The sequence below is a fragment of the Anopheles bellator genome, chromosome 2 (assembly GCF_943735745.2).
Source record: "Anopheles bellator chromosome 2, idAnoBellAS_SP24_06.2, whole genome shotgun sequence".
Lineage (NCBI taxonomy): Eukaryota > Metazoa > Arthropoda > Insecta > Diptera > Culicidae > Anopheles > Anopheles bellator.
This window is the reverse complement of record NC_071286.1, coordinates 10901179-10916963: the sequence shown is the minus strand read 5'-3', so window position 1 is coordinate 10916963 and position 15785 is coordinate 10901179. Positions and strand designations below refer to the sequence as shown.

At 55.3% G+C, this 15785-nt stretch overlaps 3 protein-coding genes across 3 annotated transcripts; all 3 read left to right on the top strand.

Moving 5' to 3' along the window:
- Positions 1 to 3026: 3026 nt before the first annotated feature.
- Positions 3027 to 4454, top strand: LOC131209240 (tubulin alpha chain-like). Its single transcript, XM_058202256.1, has 2 exons — positions 3027 to 3038; positions 3123 to 4454. The coding sequence occupies exons 1-2, from the start codon at positions 3027 to 3029 to the stop codon at positions 4452 to 4454; spliced, it is 1344 nt and encodes a 447-aa protein (XP_058058239.1).
- A 75-nt stretch (positions 4455 to 4529) lies between these two features.
- LOC131212619 (uncharacterized) lies at positions 4530 to 7320 on the top strand. The gene is made up of 3 exons (XM_058206552.1): positions 4530 to 4862; positions 6910 to 6961; positions 7022 to 7320. The coding sequence occupies exons 1-3, from the start codon at positions 4530 to 4532 to the stop codon at positions 7219 to 7221; spliced, it is 585 nt and encodes a 194-aa protein (XP_058062535.1). The 3' UTR covers positions 7222 to 7320.
- Positions 7321 to 7775: 455 nt separating this feature from the next.
- On the top strand, positions 7776 to 15648 carry LOC131210255 (U5 small nuclear ribonucleoprotein 200 kDa helicase). The gene is made up of 4 exons (XM_058203474.1): positions 7776 to 7820; positions 7901 to 9043; positions 9122 to 14143; positions 15200 to 15648. Exons 1-4 carry the CDS (start codon positions 7776 to 7778, stop codon positions 15440 to 15442), a joined length of 6453 nt encoding a protein of 2150 aa, XP_058059457.1. The 3' UTR covers positions 15443 to 15648.
- Positions 15649 to 15785: the final 137 nt, after the last annotated feature.

The window sequence follows — 15785 nt, the reverse complement described above, 5'->3', positions numbered from 1 at the left end:
TGGAGATGGTTCTGGCGCAAAACGGCCCCCACGGCTAGCCCCCGGCTGACAATTGAGGCTTTATCCTGGGTACCTCCGAAGTGTACTCACGCGTCAGCAACCCGCGCGCCGACGCTCCCTCTTTCGCCCCAGCAGCACAGGCTGCTCCTTGCGTACACACAGACGCACACACCGAGATCAGGGAGTGCAGAGATCGCGGATTCTCTCGCGCGCGCTTTTCGCGGCCACAAACACAAGGAGTGGTGGCCGCGAGTGGTTAGCACTTCATGCTTCTTCACCACACAGCGAAGCGGTGAGGCAATTGAATTATGACGTGCCTCGGACAGCGTGTTATGAAGTGATGGAGGGTGCAAAAAAACGAACGAAGTAACACATCGCCCGGGCGTAGTTACGCGTGCGCACGTCATCAGGTGCGCAGATGAGCCGACACGCCGCTTAACAAATTTGGACGCCAACCGTGAACCTTGCGGGGCGGTGGCCCACTGCAGCGGCGACGACGCCTCCTTGACCGTGCCGCACTTTGCGTTTGCGCTGCGCAATTATTTCGCATTTTCCGCCACAGCGCTACGTTGCGCTGCGCTGTGTGCGTATCGACGACGTCACCGGATTGGGGTCTGTTTTGGTCCGTCGTCGGCACTTTCGCGGTCCATATGTTCCCACCCCGAAAAAGTACCGGTCGTAATTCGGAGCTGCGCGCACGTTTCGGCCACGAATTGACCGTCTCTTTGCGCAGCTCGTTAACATCGGGCGTAAACGGGCCGAACTGGGGTTCAGGGGAGGCGGATTTATTACCATGCTTTCACCCCCCTCGCCGGGTTAACGTAATACCCTTTTTGGGGTGGCGCTCGCCCAGGATGCCCATCACTTCCGTTACGGGTACCCCACGGATGGCGGATGTTTTGTTCGAATTTTGATTTTTTCGCTACATTGAGCCATGAGCTGAGCCGTTCCGAGAATTGAAGGCGGTAGCCTTTTTGGGGACGGAAGTGAACGGGTTTTTTTCCGGTCCCCTGAGAAACTACACCTAAGACAATGCCCCCACGCGGGTGAAGAATGAACGAACCGTTGGTCAATCCGCCAATCAAGTTGGCGAATCATGGGGTTTGGCGGATCGGCCCGAACGGCCGGCAAACACGTTTCACAACTTTAAATATTCATCCACGGGCCGGCACGGGCTTCCTCTTACTTTCGTTCACGAGCCGAGCCCGGTGGCCGGTTCGGACCGAGACACAGAGACACGGCAGAAATCAGCATAACTTATTCGCGTGTCTTTATGGCTTTTGCCAAATTCCTGGTTCTTTCAAGGTCGGGAAACACGAAATGCGGCGTGGTCCATTCGGTTCTCGGTTTTGTCGGGGCGCACAAAATGGATCGGCGCGAACCGGTCCGCGGTGAGATGCTGCCGGTGCCCGGGGCCGGGTCGTTGTGATGGTTGGACGCGAAGGTTGCCGGAGCGGCAGCTTCTCCGGTCCGATCCGAATGACTTACAAATGAACTCCGGACAAACGCACGGGCGCTCCCTTGCACCGAGCCCCGCCATTGTTGACGCACTCGTCCAGCGTGGACATGTGCGTCCAGCATTGCGCCTCTTCAAACGCTAGAAATTGCGCCTCGCAGGGCTCGTTGCCATTGTTGTCGTCGGCGTTGGAGGGCAAAAAATACCCTTCAGGATCGTTAGAATTAACATCCGCCGTGCGGCCTCCGCCACAGCGTGGCCCTTCACGAACACGTGCCGCGCAATGTACGGAACGCGTACGAAAGACTTCAACTCCGCCCGCGGCAAGCGACGAACGCACCTAGAACGCAGATGGATTTGTGGTTCCCTCGTTATTTTTATTCTTGGGTTTTCTGTCGGCTAATCTGTGGCTGGCGTTTTCGGCGCAAAACAGGTTCTCTGCCTATGCCTCGGCTGGCTTCATTACGCCTTAATTGCCAATTGTGAGGGGGGCTAACGATAGAGCGCAATGTAAAAGGCGTAGTTCTGTTGTGCTCGTTTTATCTTTTGCTATCTGCTTCCGTTGCCAAAATACCAGGCTGTTCAATAACTGTTTCGTTTCGATTAAAAAAATCAAAAAATTTTAATAGTTTGAATTACACTTTATCAGTCGAACGAGATTCGAATTTACGACACTCCATTTCTGAAGTGAGAATCTAGAAGAGCTTCATTTGATGAAAAACGCTTTCCATGCATGGTTTTTAATAGCTCTGGAAGTAGATGGAAGTTGCTATGGGCCAAAGCTGGTGAATACGGTAGATGCTCCAACAATTCGAATTTTAAATAATGGATTTTTGCCATAGTCAAAATGCTCTTGTAAAGGAATGTTTATCTTCAGTTGGTCTAAAAGGTTACTATACTATTCAGAATTTATTGTTTTACCAGTATGGAAATAATCCACCAACAAAATTCCTTTTGCGTCCCAAAAATCTTATGCCCACACCTTGTTGGCCGATTTCTGGACACGAACTCGTTTCGGAGCGGTAGAACCAGGTTCACACCACTCTTTAGCCTCTGGTTTTCATTCAGGATCATGCTGATGGACCCAAGTCTCGTCCATAGTGATGAGTCGGCGCACCGGCAATCGGCATCCAATAAATCTCTTTCAGCCACCCGACGACTTTCCAATACGACATCTTGTATTTCAAAACTTATTGAACAACCCATTACACACTTCGGACCGAACGCCAGCCGGTACCACAAGTTTGTCACATGTCGCCCGCCCTTTTTATGGGCCACCGCATAGTTTTATGACACAGCAAACGAAGGACGCACTGGGAAATCACCATGGAAACCTGCATCCCTTTTGATGGAGCGCGCGTGCTCTCATCAAAGCAGACGTGGCGTGGCGACAGAGCAGCGGCTAAATTTCCAGTACCAAATTCTCCGTCTTAATCGACCGGAACCGGAACATTCCACTGGTTGGAAGAACAAATTTGGAGGCGATAAAAACGCAAGCAAAACAGCTGAACGGAATCGGTCGGATCGGGCACGGGTCAATGAACAGTGCCGAAGACGGAGGCACGCTTCGATGGCCAAAAGTGTAAGTGTCGAGGCGGTGTGCGGTGAGCCGTGGGGCGTTAGAGCGTGACGTCCGTGTGTCACGTGTCTGTCGATTCGGTTTCAGCGCGAAATCATCCAACTACACGTGGGCCAAGCGGGCGTCCAGATGGCCAGTGCGTGCTGGGAGCTTTACTGTCTCGAGCACGGCATTTACCCGGACGGGCGGTTCTGCGAGTGGTGCGCAGGGACACCGGGCGCCGACGCCTGTTCCGGCGATGACGATTGCAGTGCGTTCTTCAGCTGCAGCCGCGAGGGTCGCTGTGTGCCGAGGGTCCTGATGGTCGACCTGGAACCGTCGGTGATCGACGAGATCCGGCTCGGTGCGTACCGGGATCTGTTCAACCCGGCAACGCTGCTTTCGGGTAACGAGGACGCCGCCAGTAACTACGGGCGGGGCCACTACCGGTTGGGCCAGTCCGTGATCGAACCGGCCCTGGACCGGGTGCGGAAGCTGTGCGAAAGCTGTGGAGCCGTGCAGGGCTTCATGATGTTCCACAGTGTCGGCGGTGGAACAGGGGCCGGTCTCGGGACGCTGCTGCTGGAGCGCCTAGCCCAGGAGTACGGCAAAACGGGGCGCTTCGAGTTCACGGTCTTCCCATCGCCCCGGGTTTCCCCCGTGATCGTTGAACCGTACAACGCGATCCTGGCATCGCACGTCGCCATGGACCATACGGACTGTGCGGTCGTACTGGACAACGAAGCCCTGTACGAGGTGTGCGACCGGAGCCTGGCGGTCCGCGAGCCGACCTACACCAACCTGAACCGACTGGTCGCGCAGGCTGTTTCGTGCGTGACCGCATCGCTCCGGTTCCGCGGGGCCATCAACGTGGATCTGCTCGAGTTCCAGACCAATCTGGTGCCGTTCCCCCGGATTCACTACCCGCTCGTGACGTACGCGCCGCTGGTGCCGGCTGCGCACGGACCTCACGCCACACACCTTACGACGGCTGACCTCACGCAGCAGTGCTTCGAGCCGGCCAGTCAGCTGGTGCACTGTGATCCGCGCACCGGGCGCTACATGTCCTGCTGTCTGCTGTACCGTGGGAATGTCTCACCGTTCGACATCAACCGGGCGGTGCAGGAGATGCGGGCCAAGAAGGGTGCCCAGTTTGTGGACTGGTGTCCGACCGGGTTCAAGATCGGCATCAACTATCAACCGCCGATGGCGGTCCCGGGAGCCGATCTGGCCCGTGTCGATCGTGCCCTCTGTATGCTGGCCAACAACACAGCCATCCGGGAGGCCTGGGATCGGGTGGCGGAGCGGTGCCGCCGGATGTACGAGCGGAAGGCGTTCTGGCATCACTTTCTCGACGAAGGCCTCGAAGAGGCGGACCTGAGCGAGGCGATCGAGAACATCTCCACGCTAATCGACGATTATGCGGAAATTGAAAAATAACCACCCCCCGATTAGTGGCGGGGCCACGGCCCTTAAAACGGGGGGCCCGGGTGTCGCCGGGAGACAGTTGGCAAGATGGCTGGGAACCGCACCGATCGCATCCGGCTCGCACTGATCGGTATCGTGCTGGGAGCCCTTTCACCGAATACGGAAGCACTTTGCCGAATCCGGGAGCCGCTGACCGCTGGGTGTTCCTACGCTCCGCTCCTGCTGGTAGAGGAGTGGTCCGGTTGGGTGCTGTCGAGGGAGAACTGTGACCAGACCGTGGCCGTTGCCACGTTCACTTCGCCGCCCGTCGTGTACTTTGACCGTGCCGCCGAGGATCGGCTCTACACGCTGCTGTTCCTGGAACCGGAAGGGGCCACCACGGGACGGTACGCTCTGCTGTGGCTGGTGACCAACGTGCCGGTGAGTGAGTGTAGACGATGATTTAGGATTTCATTAAATTTGCGTCATCGGCGGTGGAAAGCGCCTGGTGTATGTGTGTTCGGAGCGGATCTGCCAAGTACCCAACTAGGGTGTTGCCTCAACCTTGCCGGGGTCGAAGCTTTCGAGCGTCCGGCAGTGACGCCATTGGCACGCTGATTGATTGATTTCGGAGTTTTATTTGGTTTGTTTTTATTGCTTTGGTTCACACGATTTCAAATACCGACGAATACTCACGTCACGGCAACGCTGGCCAATCTCAGAAATACTAGAAATGCATTGTTGCAGTTCCAGAGTGCAGTAACTAAATTCTCGAACGAAGGAAAGCGTTGCCTCGTTGCCTAACAACCTTCCGGTCACGTGGCGCCAATTCAGGTGAATGATTCAACAGACTCGTTAAGATTCAATTTAAACTTTAAAACTGAGTGCGTGACTCTGGACAATCCCATGTAAGTGATCTGGCACGTGCCGAAGTCGCGATAGCTCAAGCTCGACAGCCATAAACTTTACAATTCTGCATGTTTCGAGCTCAAATGACATTCACTATATATATAGAACTCATTAGTGCAGCTCGAGAAAACAGGGACTTTGTGCGTTTGGCGGCAGTACTTATTGCCATCGTTGTTCGCATTGTTTCCAAATCGAGCGCTCATCATGTAACAGGCAACAACCAAAAAGGTCCCCTGTCAAAGGTTGGAGCCTGCTAAATGGTGAAGCTTGTGCAACTGTCGTGTCTGTTTGTCGTTGCATTACGGGTTGCCGGTAGCCGTGGTCAAACATTTGTCGTAGCACTTTTTCCACCCAGCGAGCGGCATATTTTTTGGTGATTCAATATCACTCCGGTGTGTTGTTGTCGCCGGTTTGTTAGCACATGCTCAAAACCCGATGCTGCAACACTACCGGGAGAAAGTGTATGTTTGCGAATGTTGTTTGCGTTTGTTCGGGTTTTGTTTTCGTGTGACATTAATTCAAAGTTCGAGTCGGTTCGGCCAGCGTCGGATCTTTGACCAGCGTTCATTCCCAGTTGGTGGTTTCTGTGCAAATAATTGGAAGTACTAGCATTTCTGGACGAAGCGTTCGATCGGCCCGGCTCCGCCATTTCTCAGCAGTTCTCTCGTGATGCCTTTCGTTAACGATTTCTTCGCTCGAGTTCTACAAAAACAAGTCGAAAGTTCCCGACCGAAATCACGTCATCGCGAGTACGGCGTAAAATCACTTCCCCGGGTCCGCACCCAGGCTCGTTGAACAAACAGACGTATTCCCCGAACCGTAGTAGCATCCTGTTAGGTCGACAAAAAACGGGCCCTGTTGGCTGACGATACTCTCGTCCAACGAAAACGGGCCGCGGGAACCGTCCAGAACGCGCATGGCATGGCGAAAGTGTGCAAATGGAAGAGGTTTCGGTGCGTCTCACAACTCGGACTCGTGGCCACCTTCGTCCGGCGGCCTTCTGCGCGCCAACGAACGAATCAAATTGCATTGGTGTATCCACCAATACGTTTTGTTGGGCTCCCATTGTGGTCATGACTTTGTTGGTTTTGTTTCCTTCTCACAACATCTTTGCTCGATCGAAGTTCGTCGTTGAAGGCAAAACTCAGCCTTACACTTACCTCGCGAACGTATACCTAGCATAATTACGCGCCTCGATCGGTGCTGAACGCGACCGTATTTCCTGTTCTGGTCAAGATGAATTGGCCAAAAACAACATCTTGCTTTTCTACTGAAACGTTTGTGGGCCACCACTGTACCAGTGCGAAGGCTGAAGGAGGACACGAACCGGACAGAAGTGTTTTGCTCCATGGACCACTTGTCAAGGTGCGTTGGAGCGTCATTCGGTGCCGGCTTTCCGGTCGATCCGGTGGGCGAATGCGAACGAACCCCGCCCATCCGGATATTAATAACGCTGTTTTGAATTAATTGATAATATTTGCAAAAGCCACTTGGTGCGATAAACAAAAAAGAAGTTCTAAAAGTAGTTTAAAATGTACTAAAAGCGGTTTAATGGTCTTTCTAAATTTGTCTTTCACAGGGCTCTGTCCTTACAACGGGCATGACGTACATGGATGGAGAAACCGTCATTGGTAAGCAATAGGAAAATAGGCAGCTTTATCGTTTCAAAACGGTTCCATTTCTTTATGCAGATTACCATTCTCCTGTGCCTGATGACGATGTCCAGCCGACACGCTACGGATTCTATCTCTACGAACAGGTTTACGGCACAATCTATCCACCAACGCCAACCAGCCGTGAGGATTTTGATCTGGACGACTGGATCGGCTCGCTGTACCCGGAGGGCTCACTTTGCTCTCCGATTGCATCGATCGGGTTCAGTCTCATGTGAATATCACAGGGCCGTATCGACGGCAGCATTTGCGACCAAATTATCGTAACGTAGTCAGAATTAGAATCAGAGATAGTAACAATAACAATGAAAACCAAATGTCACAAATCATCCAACATCGAAATTAAATTAATAATCCAGCCGAAAAATAACGCTGCACTGAAGCTGTTTCAACGTCTAAAGTCATGTTATTGCTTCGTTCGGCTGAACAAGAAACATTTCATTCGTCCAAAAGTTAATTGAAATATTTCGCAGAGGATATCGTGGAATCGGCTGCTCGAATCTGGTGCTCGAATCCGACGTAAATAAGTGCTGCACATTCACACAGCGCCGTGAAACGTCAAACGTCAAAACAATCGAAAAGCCGGAGCGTTCCTTCTGCGGGTGCGTCATAAAACTTTGTCCGCAAATAAAATAATTCCCAAACGCATCGCGACTGCAATTTGGTGCTGCGTTCATGGTGCTATTGGTCGCTTAACAGAAGTGAAAGAAATCCATCGGGTTGCGGGTACTGTGGGAAAATCATCGAACGGTAAGCAAACCACAGCAGCAACATGGCTGACGCAGCGGCAAGACAGCTGCAGTACGAGTACAAAGCGGTAAGTGGCAACGAGTCCTTCGGGCTTGATTCTGGAACAATTTGCGACCACTAACCTTCCGGCGCTGCCGTTTCCCGCAGAATTCCAATCTGGTGTTGCAAGCGGATGTGCGACTTATCGAGCGTCCGCGGCGTGATGAAGCGACCGGTGAGGTGATATCGCTCGTCGGCAAGCTCGACGGCACCCGGATGGGGGACCGGGCACAACGCAGCAAACCGGAAAAGACACAGGAACGGAAAGCAAAGCGACAGAAGCGCGATGAGGCACAGTACGACTTTAACAGCATGAAGGGCGCCACGCTGCTTTCGGAAGGTATCGACGAAATGGTCGGCATCGTGTATCGGCCGAAAACGCAGGAAACGCGCCAAACGTACGAAGTGCTGCTGAGCTTCATCCAGGAAGCGATCGGCGATCAGCCGCGTGACATTTTGCGCGGTGCGGCGGACGAAATTTTGGCCGTCCTGAAGAACGACCGGATGAAGGAGCGCGAAAAGAAGCGCGAGATCGATGGGCTGTTGGGAAGCGTGACGGACGAACGGTTCGCGTTGCTCGTGAATCTCGGGAAAAAAATCACCGATTTCGGCTCGGAAGCCGCCAGTGCCATCGGTGCTGTGGGTCAGGCGGGCCCCGGTGGGGATGAGCAAATCGACGAAACGTACGGCATCAACGTGCGGTTCGAGGAGTCGGAAGAGGAATCGGACGAAGACAAGTACGGTGAGGTGCGCGAGGACGACGGGCAGGATGAGGGCGAAGAGGCTCGTGATGATGGCATTCTACACGCGGAGAACCTGGGCGGTGGGGATGATGCTAACAAGAAGGAGAAGGCACTGGACCCGCGGGACATTGACGCCCACTGGTTGCAGCGGTGCCTGCGGAAGTACTACAACGACTCTATGATGTCGCAGGCGAAGGCGCTTGAAGTGCTGAGCGTTCTGAAAGAATCGGGCGATGATCGAGAGTGCGAAAATCAGCTCGTGCTGTTGCTGGGCTACGATTGCTTTGATTTCATCAAACTGCTCAAGAAGAACCGCCAGATGGTGCTCTACTGTACGATGCTGGCCCAGTCGCAGAGTGAAAGCGATCGGGCCAAGCTGCGCGAACGCATGAGATCCGATGCGGCACTGGCCAAGATTCTGCGGCAACTCGATACGGGCAAACAGGAAACGCACGACAGTGCGTACACTGCGGGCGGCGCAGTGGCACATGAAGACTCGAAAGCGTCGGTACGATCGCGCAAAGAAGCGCTGATGGATCTTGACCTCGACGGGCATCTGGTGACCGGCAACGGTGTGTTGGATCAGAAGGCAATGGCGAACGGTGGTGTCAGGGGACAAATTGTCGGCAATCGTACGGTGCTCGAGCTGGATGAGCTCGCGTTCACGCAGGGATCGCACCTGATGGCCAACAAGCGCTGCCAGCTGCCGGACGGTTCGTTCCGCAAGCAGCGCAAAGGCTACGAAGAGGTGCACGTTCCGGCCCTGAAGCCTCGCCCGTTCGACGACGATGAAGAGCTGATCGCAATCGAAAAGCTCCCGAAGTACGTGCAACCCGTGTTTAGCGGCTTCAAAACGCTGAACCGAATCCAGAGCCGCCTGTATCGGAGCGCGCTCGAGAGCGACGAGAATCTACTGCTCTGTGCCCCAACCGGAGCCGGTAAGACGAATGTGGCACTGCTCGCGATGATGCGTGAGATTGGCAAGCACATCAACGACGACGGGACGATTAACGTGGACGAGTTCAAGATCATCTACGTGGCCCCGATGCGATCGCTCGTACAGGAAATGGTCGGCAACTTTGGCCGCCGCTTGGCCACGTACAACTTAACCGTGGCCGAATTGACCGGTGACCATCAGCTGAGCCGCGAGCAGATTGCCGCCACGCAGGTGATCGTTTGTACGCCGGAAAAGTGGGACATTATTACGCGCAAGGGTGGTGAAAAGACGTACACGCAGTACGTGCGGTTGGTGATTATCGACGAGATACATCTGCTCCACGACGAGCGCGGCCCGGTGCTGGAGGCACTGGTTGCGCGCACGATCCGCAACATCGAAACGACGCAGGAGGACGTGCGGCTGGTGGGACTTTCGGCTACGCTGCCCAACTACCAGGACGTGGCCACCTTTCTGCGTGTCCGGCCCGAAACGGGCTTGTTTTACTTCGACAACAGCTACCGGCCGGTGGCGCTCGAGCAGCAGTACATCGGTGTGACGGAGAAGAAGGCCCTTAAGCGCTTCCAGGTGATGAATGACATAGTGTACGAGAAGGTGATGGAGCACGCGGGCCGCAACCAGGTGCTGGTGTTTGTGCACTCGCGCAAGGAGACGGGCAAAACGGCGCGCGCCATCCGCGACATGTGCCTGGAGAAGGATACACTCGGTTCGTTCTTGCGTGAAGGCTCGGCCAGCATGGAGGTGCTCCGCTCGGAAGCGGACCAGGTGAAGAACCAGGAGCTGAAGGATCTGCTGCCGTACGGGTTCGCGATCCATCACGCCGGCATGACGCGTGTCGATCGTACGCTGGTCGAAGATCTGTTTGCCGATCGGCACATTCAGGTACTCGTCTCGACCGCCACCCTGGCGTGGGGTGTGAATCTTCCGGCGCACACCGTCATCATCAAGGGCACGCAGGTGTACAACCCGGAGAAGGGCCGCTGGGTCGAGCTCGGGGCACTCGATGTGCTGCAGATGTTGGGCCGTGCCGGACGCCCGCAGTACGACACCAAGGGCGAAGGAATCCTGATCACGAACCACAGCGAGCTGCAGTACTACCTGTCGCTGTTGAACCAACAGCTGCCGATCGAATCGCAGCTCATCTCGAAGCTGCCCGACATGCTGAACGCGGAGATTGTGCTCGGCACGGTGCAAAACGTAAAGGATGCCGTTACGTGGCTCGGCTACACGTACCTCTACATCCGCATGTTACGCCAGCCGACGCTGTACGGTGTGTCGATCGATGCGGTGCAGGACGATGCACTGTTGGAGCAGTTTCGGGCCGATCTGGTTCACACGGCTGCCCTGCATCTGGAGCGCAGCGGTCTGGTGAAGTACGATCGCAAGAGTGGCCACCTGCAGGTGACGGAAGTGGGCCGCATCGCGTCTCACTACTACTGCACGCACGAAACGATGCTTACGTACCATCAGTTGCTGAAACCGACGCTCAGCGAAATCGAATTGTTCCGTGTGTTTTCCCTGTCGGGCGAGTTCCGTAACATTACGGTGCGCGAGGAGGAGAAGCTGGAGCTGCAGAAACTGATGGAGCGCGTACCGATCCCGATCAAAGAGAGCATCGAGGAGCCGAGCGCCAAGGTGAACGTGCTGTTGCAGGCTTACATCTCGCAGCTCCGGCTCGATGGATTCGCCCTGATGGCCGACATGGTTTACGTGACACAGTCGGCCTCACGGTTGCTGCGTGCGATTTTCGAGATCGTCCTGCACCGTGGCTGGGCTCAGCTGGCCGACAAGTGTCTGACGCTGTGCAAAATGATCGATCGCCGTATGTGGCAAAGTATGTCCCCGTTGCGCCAGTTCCGCAAGATGCCGGAGGAGATTGTGAAGAAGATCGAAAAGAAGAGCTTCCCGTGGGAGCGGCTGTACGATCTGGAGGCGAACGAAATCGGCGAACTGATCCGCGTGCCCAAGCTGGGCAAAACCATCTACCGCTTCATTCACCAGTTCCCGAAGCTCGAACTGTCGACACACATCCAGCCGATCACGCGCTCGACACTGCGGGTCGAGCTGACCATCACGCCCGACTTCCAGTGGGACGAGAAGGTGCACGGCCAGTCGGAAGCGTTCTGGATTCTGGTGGAGGACGTCGACTCGGAGGTGATCCTCCATCACGAGTACTTCCTGCTGAAGGCCAAGTACTGCACCGACGATCACCTGGTGAAGTTCTTTGTGCCCGTGTTTGAGCCTCTGCCACCCCAGTACTTCCTGCGGATCGTGTCCGATCGGTGGATTGGGGCCGAGACGCAGTTGCCAGTCTCGTTCCGCCATCTGATCTTGCCGGAGAAGAACCTACCACCGACGGAGCTGCTCGATCTGCAGCCCCTACCGATCAGTGCCCTGCGGGAGGGCTCGTTTGAGGCGCTGTACGCGGATCGTTTCCCACAGTTCAATCCCATCCAGACGCAGGTGTTCAACGCGGTATACAACAGTGAGGACAACGTGTTTGTTGGGGCACCGACCGGGTCGGGTAAAACGACGATCGCCGAATTTGCGGTGCTCCGCTTGCTGGCCCAGAATCCGACCGGCCGGGTCGTGTATCTCGTGGCGAAGGATGCGCTGGCAGAGCTCGTGTTTCACGAGTGGCACCAACGGTTCGGCCAATCGTCGCTCGGATGCAAGGTGGTCAGGCTGACGGGTGAAACCGGCACCGATCTGAAGTTGATCGCGAAGGGTCAGATCATTGTCACGACGGCCGACAAGTGGGACGTCCTGTCGCGGCGCTGGAAACAACGGAAGAACGTCCAGAACGTGCAGCTATTCATCGTCGACGAACTGCAGCTAATCGGTGGCGAGGATGGACCGGTGCTGGAGGTGGTCTGCTCACGGATGCGTTACATCTCGTCTCAGATCGAGAAACCGATTCGCATCGTGGCCCTGTCGGCGTCGTTGGCCGACGCACGTGACATCGCGCAGTGGCTCGGTTGCAGCACAAATGCGACCTTCAATTTTCACCCCTCGGTGCGTCCGATTCCGTTGGAGCTGCACGTCCAGGGGCTCAACATAACCCACAACGCATCACGCATCGCGGCCATGTCGAAACCGGTGTACAATGCCATCAGCAAGTTTAGCCCGCACAAGCCGGTGATTGTGTTTGTCACGTCCCGGAAGCTGGCCCGTTTGACGGCAATCGACGTGCTGACGTACTGTGCGGCGGAACTGCAACCGAACCGGTTTTTCCACGCCGAAGAGGACGACATCAAACCGTTCCTGGACCGGATGTCGGACAAAACGCTCAAGGAGACACTCTCGCAGGGCGTAGCGTACATGCACGAGGGCCTGACCGCGTCTGACCAGCGGATGGTGGAACAGCTGTTCGATTCGGGCGCGGTGCAGATCGCGATCTGCACGCGCGATCTGTGCTGGGGCCTCAACATCAGTGCCCACTTGGTGGTCATCATGGACACGCAGTACTACAATGGTCGAAGCCACTCGTACGACGATTATCCGATCACGGACGTGATGCAGATGGTGGCGCGCGCTAACCGGCCGCTCGAGGACGACGATGCCAAGGCGGTGCTGATGTGCCAGAGCTCGAAGAAGGACTTTTACAAAAAGTTCCTCAACGAGCCGCTACCGGTCGAGAGCCATCTCGATCATCGGATGCACGATCACTTTAACGCCGAGATCGTCACGAAGACGATCGAGAACAAGCAGGATGCGGTCGACTACCTGACCTGGACGTTCCTGTACCGGCGATTGACCCAGAACCCGAACTACTATAATCTGCAGGGCGTCACACATCGTCATCTCTCAGATCACTTGTCGGAGCTGGTCGAGACGACGCTCTCGGATCTGGAGCAGTCCAAATGTATCGGCGTGGAGGACGAAATGGATACGCTCCCACTGAACCTGGGCATGATTGCGGCTTACTACTACATTAACTACACGACGATCGAGCTGTTCAGCCTGTCGCTCAACAGCAAGACCAAGATCCGCGGACTGCTGGAGATCATCTCGTCGGCGGCCGAGTACGAGGATCTGATCGTGCGCCACCACGAGGACAACATTCTGCGCAGTCTCGGCGCCCGGTTGCCGAACAAACTGACCGGCCCGAACGGGACCGCCCCGAAGTTCAATGATCCTCACATCAAAACGAATCTGCTGCTGCAGGCACACCTGTCCCGGTTGCAACTCGGTGCCGAGCTGCAGGGCGACACAGAGCAGATCCTGGGCAAGGCGATCCGACTGGTGCAGGCGTGCGTCGATGTGCTATCGTCGAACGGCTGGCTTTCGCCGGCCGTGGCCGCCATGGAGCTGGCCCAGATGGTCACGCAGGCGATGTGGAGCAAGGACTCGTACCTGAAGCAGCTGCCGCACTTTAGCGCCGACATTATCAAGCGCTGCCAGGAGAAGGGCATCGAGACGGTGTTCGACATCATGGAGCTGGACGATGACGATCGGACGCGCCTGCTGCAGCTCACCGATCAGCAGATGTCGGATGTGGCCCGGTTCTGCAACCGCTACCCGAACATCGAGCTGACGTTCGAGGTGCTCGACAAGGACCGGATCCACTCGGGCTCGTCGGTGAACGTGGCCGTCAATTTGGAACGCGAGGACGACGTTACCGGCCCGGTGATCGCACCATTCTTCCCGCAGGTTAGTGTACAGGTTTTCGCCCCGCACCCAGGGTTTGCCCGGGGGTCTTGAGTTGTCAAAATAATGCAGCTGTCCCAGCAGCTGTCATTTCGATCACAGTCGGAGCTGCGAGAGTGGGTTCCCGTTTGCATTGCACTGATAACGATCGTGCACCACGTAGAGGCGAGTGTGTTTGCCCTGCGGGCGTGGATCTATTCCGAGTTTCGTAAACATTCACACAGTAATTTACGAGGTTCGGTGGTGCTGCTTTTCGCAATAAAACAAAGCCCATTACCACCGGGTTGATAAGCCGGGTGATGGTGCGCGCTACCGAACCGGAGGTCCGTAGTCCTTACGCCCTCTGACTGGTGGAGGATGGTTCATTCAAAACAATTGCTTCCCGGGCCAGCCAGCCAGACAGCAGATACGCGGCGCGTGGTGGTCTGTAATCAAAAGTGGCCGTGATTGTTTTAATAACGTCGCGATCGTGGGTTTGATTGCCCGAAAGCCAGATCGCATCGCAATGACTTTGGAATCATCCTCCCCCGTCAATCCCCAATCCTGTCACCGACCCCCCTTTGCAGGCGTTAAACGATTCTCTAACCGTCTGGGAAACGATCGACATCCGATAACGTTGGCGCGCTGGGCCATTGAAAACGAAACCGAACCCGGCCCGGGTCCGTCGGATGGTTTGATGCAAAAGAGCATAAAATAGCTAAGCCGCTGTTGTGGCCACTCTTAAAGAGCAACATTTGCATCCACAAGAGCGCCTACGTGTAAGTTGATCTTCGGTTTGGTGGTGGCGCACATGAAAATTGATCCCAGCGACCGCACCCCAAGCTCTGGCTGTAGTAACCAGAGCTGGTGACGCCTGGGGCCTCTGGCCAGGGCCGGTGACATTGGGTAGCTATTTTAAAATCAGTGACAGAGGGGAACCGGGCGCACTGATAATCGATCATTAGGTGCCCCAAAGCTTCGTCCATCCGATCGTATCGCATTTCGCAGTGTTCCGATCGAATGCCAGGTCCTTCCTGTTCCTTCCTGTATGTCTCAAGTTTGCTACATTTTCCTTCACAGAAACGCGAGGAAGGCTGGTGGGTGGTGATCGGTGATCCCAAGACGAACTCGCTGCTCTCGATCAAGCGGCTGACGCTGCAGCAGAAGGCGAAGGTGAAGCTGAACTTTGTCGCCCCCAGCCCGGGCCACCACGAGTACACGCTGTACTACATGAGCGATTCGTACCTGGGTTGCGATCAGGAGTACAAATTCTCCATCAACGTCGGTGACTTCCAGTCGGAGAGTGAAAGTGAATCGGATTAGGAACCGCACGCGGACAGGGTAGAATTTATCGTTCGGCCGTATCTTTAGTGGACACATTTAGAGGATTAGTATGTGAAGGCCCCCTATTGTGTGTGGGCAAGTTTAACTGTAGAGAATGCGTATTTTAATGTTTCTATGTGTATCATACTTAATAATGCATCCAATTCACGAGCTCCAGATTAGTGTAGTGTCGTTCCCACTTTGCAGGGCACTATAGAATTTGTACAAGAAATAAATTCACTCGCTTGAACCCAACACCCGAGTGAGTTCTTCCGGTGTTTCTGCCTCTTCCGCCGGAGGCTCATGTTACAACCGACGCAGCGACACAGGTAATCTTAGCTGC

Excerpts from the sequence above, each read along its gene's own strand:
- LOC131212619 (XM_058206552.1), top strand. The coding sequence starts at position 4,530 with ATGGCTGGGAACCGCACCGATCGCATCCGGCTCGCACTGATCGGTATC. Across the intron at positions 4,863-6,909 it reads GGCTGGTGACCAACGTGCCG|GGCTCTGTCCTTACAACGGG; the intron begins GTGAGTGAGTGT and ends TGTCTTTCACAG. Across the intron at positions 6,962-7,021 it reads GGATGGAGAAACCGTCATTG|ATTACCATTCTCCTGTGCCT; the intron begins GTAAGCAATAGG and ends TTCTTTATGCAG.
- LOC131210255 (XM_058203474.1), top strand. The coding sequence starts at position 7,776 with ATGGCTGACGCAGCGGCAAGACAGCTGCAGTACGAGTACAAAGCG. Across the intron at positions 7,821-7,900 it reads TGCAGTACGAGTACAAAGCG|AATTCCAATCTGGTGTTGCA; the intron begins GTAAGTGGCAAC and ends CGTTTCCCGCAG. Across the intron at positions 9,044-9,121 it reads ATGAAGACTCGAAAGCGTCG|AAGGCAATGGCGAACGGTGG; the intron begins GTACGATCGCGC and ends GTGTTGGATCAG.